At 43.4% G+C, this 3,451-nt stretch overlaps 1 protein-coding gene across 1 annotated transcript; it reads left to right on the forward strand.

Annotated features, from left to right (window-relative positions):
- Positions 1-1,132: 1,132 nt before the first annotated feature.
- RASL11B (RAS-like, family 11, member B) lies at positions 1,133-2,883 on the forward strand (the record flags this gene model as incomplete). Its single annotated transcript, XM_010020645.1, has 2 exons — positions 1,133-1,209; positions 2,077-2,883. Coding segments are annotated over 2 exons (545 nt in total), but the record flags the coding sequence as incomplete, so codon positions are not given.
- Positions 2,884-3,451: the final 568 nt, after the last annotated feature.

Genomic DNA, 3,451 nt, shown 5'->3' on the forward strand with positions numbered 1-3,451 from the left:
CGCTGCCCCGGAGTCGCTCGGGGGGTACCCGTGTTGGAGAGCGAGTGGTGCAAGGCATGGAATCACTAAATGGTTTGGGGTGAAGGGGACCTTAAAGCTCATTCAGTTCCTACCCCTCGCCATAGGCAGGGACACCTGCCCCTAGACCAGGTTGCTCCAAGCTCCGTCCAGCCAGGTCTTGAACGCTGGCAGGGATGGGGTAGCCGCAGCTTCCCTGGACAACCTGTTCCAGTGCCTCAGCACTCCTAGTGAACTCCTCCCTGGAAGCCCCTGAGCCAGGTCCCAAGTGCGAAGGGAAGAGCTGGAAGCTGTTGGGGCTGTAGGTCACTTAAAGTAGCTGGCAGCTCACTTAAAACTTGCGCCCTGTGCAGCTCTGGCAGCCTCTGGCTGGCAGCCCTTGAGAAGGTGTGTATCCACAGCAAATACACTGTGATCACAGCTTCACTAGCACTGTGTTTCAGTGCATCTCTGGTCTCTGACAGGACCTACTTCGTATGGTACAAATGTCCCTCCTCGAAGTCCTGTAGGTAAAATCAGAAAGCATGCTGCAAACCTAATACTGCATTATTCTTGGCAAGCGGTATGCCAGCAGCTATATGGTCTGGACAGTACCATCTTAACAGGGACAGTGAAGAGGTGATGTTACATACTTACTTGAGTAAGTATGTGCAGTGGGAAGTCTAAATTAATGTGATGTAAAATATATACCCTTCTGTTGAGGAAATTACTTGAAAAAGCTAAAAAAAACCCCCAAAGCAACAAATCTTACAGACCAGCCAGCAGGGACCTTCACTGAAGTGTGGAAATGCTAAATGAAAAGCAAACTGTTTTTATATAATAAAAGCTGGTTATTTTGCCCACTTACCTGTATCTAAGCTAAGATGGTCTTTAAGAAGTCTCGAGTTGCACATTGTTAAATGCCAAGCTTCCAAACAAGTCAATGCAAGATTAAATCCCAAGCTTCTAGTAAAGCCATAAATTTATGGGCTGTTAGATACAAAAAGCTTATAGCAGTGGTTCCTTGTGTCATAAATAGCAATACAACTTTCCCTCCCCAGCTAATGGGCACCAGAAGCAACTTTTGTCTGTCGAGTGGTGGCTGTATTTGTGAACCTGTTGGTATTCTTGTCAGGTAATCTCTACAGCAGGCACATCCAGATAGATGGAGAGATGGTGGCTATTCAAGTGCAAGATACTCCAGGAGTTCAGGTGAGCTAGACGCAGTCATGCAGTTCACCAGAGCAGCTCTAAGTTTGTGTCTGCTTGTGTGTCTCTGCATGTAACCATCTTGTTATGGTCTTTCTAGAAAATATTTTGCTGTCCATTTCAGAGTTCCGTGTTCTGTGTGGGAGAGGTGGTAACTTGTGTTTTAGCCAGCCAAGACGGATGTGTTGGGTGCCTGTGGTATGCTGGTAGTAAAAGAAAACAACTCACTGTTTTGATGAATTGTTTGTATGTTGGAGGCCCATTACTTGTGAGTGGTTGAACTACTGGAGTGTCTTATTCCTGTATATTTGGAACATTAGACACAAACCTAGAAACAACTCTGTGCATATACAGTGCATGTAGAAGAAAATGTCATGACCACTGCCCAACAAGCTTCATAAATGTGCGTGACAAAGTGAAGTCTGTATTGTGGCTGTGCTCATTAGCATGTCCCAAGTTAAAGTTATGGATGTATAGACCTGAGTAATGCTGGATTGTTGCCTTTTTGAACTGGGCAACACTCCAGGTCTAAATGCTTCCAGCTCGTATCTTTGCTTCCCCAGACTTACTGTCTAGCCAGTTAATTTCCCATTCTGTGGAACTACAAAGTCTTTCTCTGCATGCAGAACTACTCAGGTCAATTTTCCGTTTGAGTATAGCAAACACCAGTGTTAAATTCCAGCTTTTTGCAGCTGTATCAACATATGCATTTATTCACCATGCTCAGATTAAGCTTGTACTTACAATGTGAAATGCAAATATATATGTCTGAAGCTGTAAAAAGCTATTTGGCTTTAGAGACTCCTAAATACAAGTACCTTTAATCTTCTATGACTTCATCTATCTAATTTGAGACCATTCATTTTTCAGATCCATGAACACAGTCTGGATTGTAATGAGCAGCTGAACAGATGCATTCGCTGGGCAGATGCCCTGGTGATTGTCTTCTCCATCACAGACTATAAGAGCTATGAACTACTTGGTCACCTTTACCATCACATTCGACAGTTGCATCCAGGAAATGCAGTCCCTGTTGTCATTGTTGCAAACAAAGCTGATCTCTTGCACATCAAAGAGGTGGAGCCTCAGCAGGGACTTCAGCTGGCCAACATGCTGGGCTGTACTTTCTATGAAGTATCTGTCAGTGAAAACTATAACAATGTCTTTAATGCCTTCCATCTCCTCTGTAAAGAAGTCAGTAAGCAGCACACAACCAGCACCCCTGAGAGAAGGAGAACCTCTCTTATTCCACGGCCAAAATCACCCAACATGCAGGATCTGAAGAGAAGGTTTAAGCAGGCTTTGTCTGCCAAAGTGAGGACTGTCACTTCTGTTTGACAGCAGAGACCCAGGTCTTCCCAGCGCTTAGCCCAAGACTGAAAGCTGGGGTGTTTAACACTGGCACACCTAGAGTCCAAGGCATTGTGAAAGAAGGATGGTTCAGGTAGTCTTTTGCATGGCTGTAGAAGTTTTCAAGCAGTTGCTTAAAAAAGAAATAGTGGCAGATTGGAAAAGGACCCCAAAACTCTTGAAATAGTTCTAGGATGTGACTTGCAGAATGAGTATTTTCAAATGGAAAAGGAACTTGTCAGTAAATGAAACAAGCTTTCAGTTTGCTTTTTCTTCAATCAATCAGACAGATTTGTCTTTCATTTGTGCAGAAAACAACCTTTTAGCTGAACTCAACTTGTACTTGAGCAGGGAAACACCCTGACCTGCAGTTCACTGTTCAGAAGTAACCACTTGAGTCTTGTTTTCAATGGATGAAGGACAGCATGATGTATCTGTTTAATTTCATTGCACAGCAGAACTGTTTATTTCAAAACAAATAAGCAAATATGAAACTGCTCTGTAAAAATAAGTGTAAAATAAGTGGATAGGACTGGGTATCAAGACTGTAAACAATGGTCCTTTATTTTTTTATGAGATTCTTTGTATGCAAAACTATTGTCCAGAGGGTGTAAACATATATACTTACAAATAACTTGTGGGTTTTAACAGACTAAAATGATTCAACTTGGAGCTTCTGAGGAATGAGTGTGGAGTTGGAGTCCATTATAGCTGTCAGACACTTCTCTCTCTGTCTCTCTCTCTCCTGTGTGCAATAGGCACAGAAGGAATGTGGCTGTGATTCAGCTCGGTGTGAAGCACATCTGGCTCCAGGCAATGAAGCTGGCGGCATGTTCTGAGCTGAGCCAGTCCCTCTTCATCCTTAAACACGTGGCAGATGTGTGTATATATATAT

This window comes from Nestor notabilis, unplaced genomic scaffold (assembly GCF_000696875.1).
Source record: "Nestor notabilis isolate BGI_N333 unplaced genomic scaffold, ASM69687v1 scaffold26628, whole genome shotgun sequence".
Lineage (NCBI taxonomy): Eukaryota > Metazoa > Chordata > Aves > Psittaciformes > Psittacidae > Nestor > Nestor notabilis.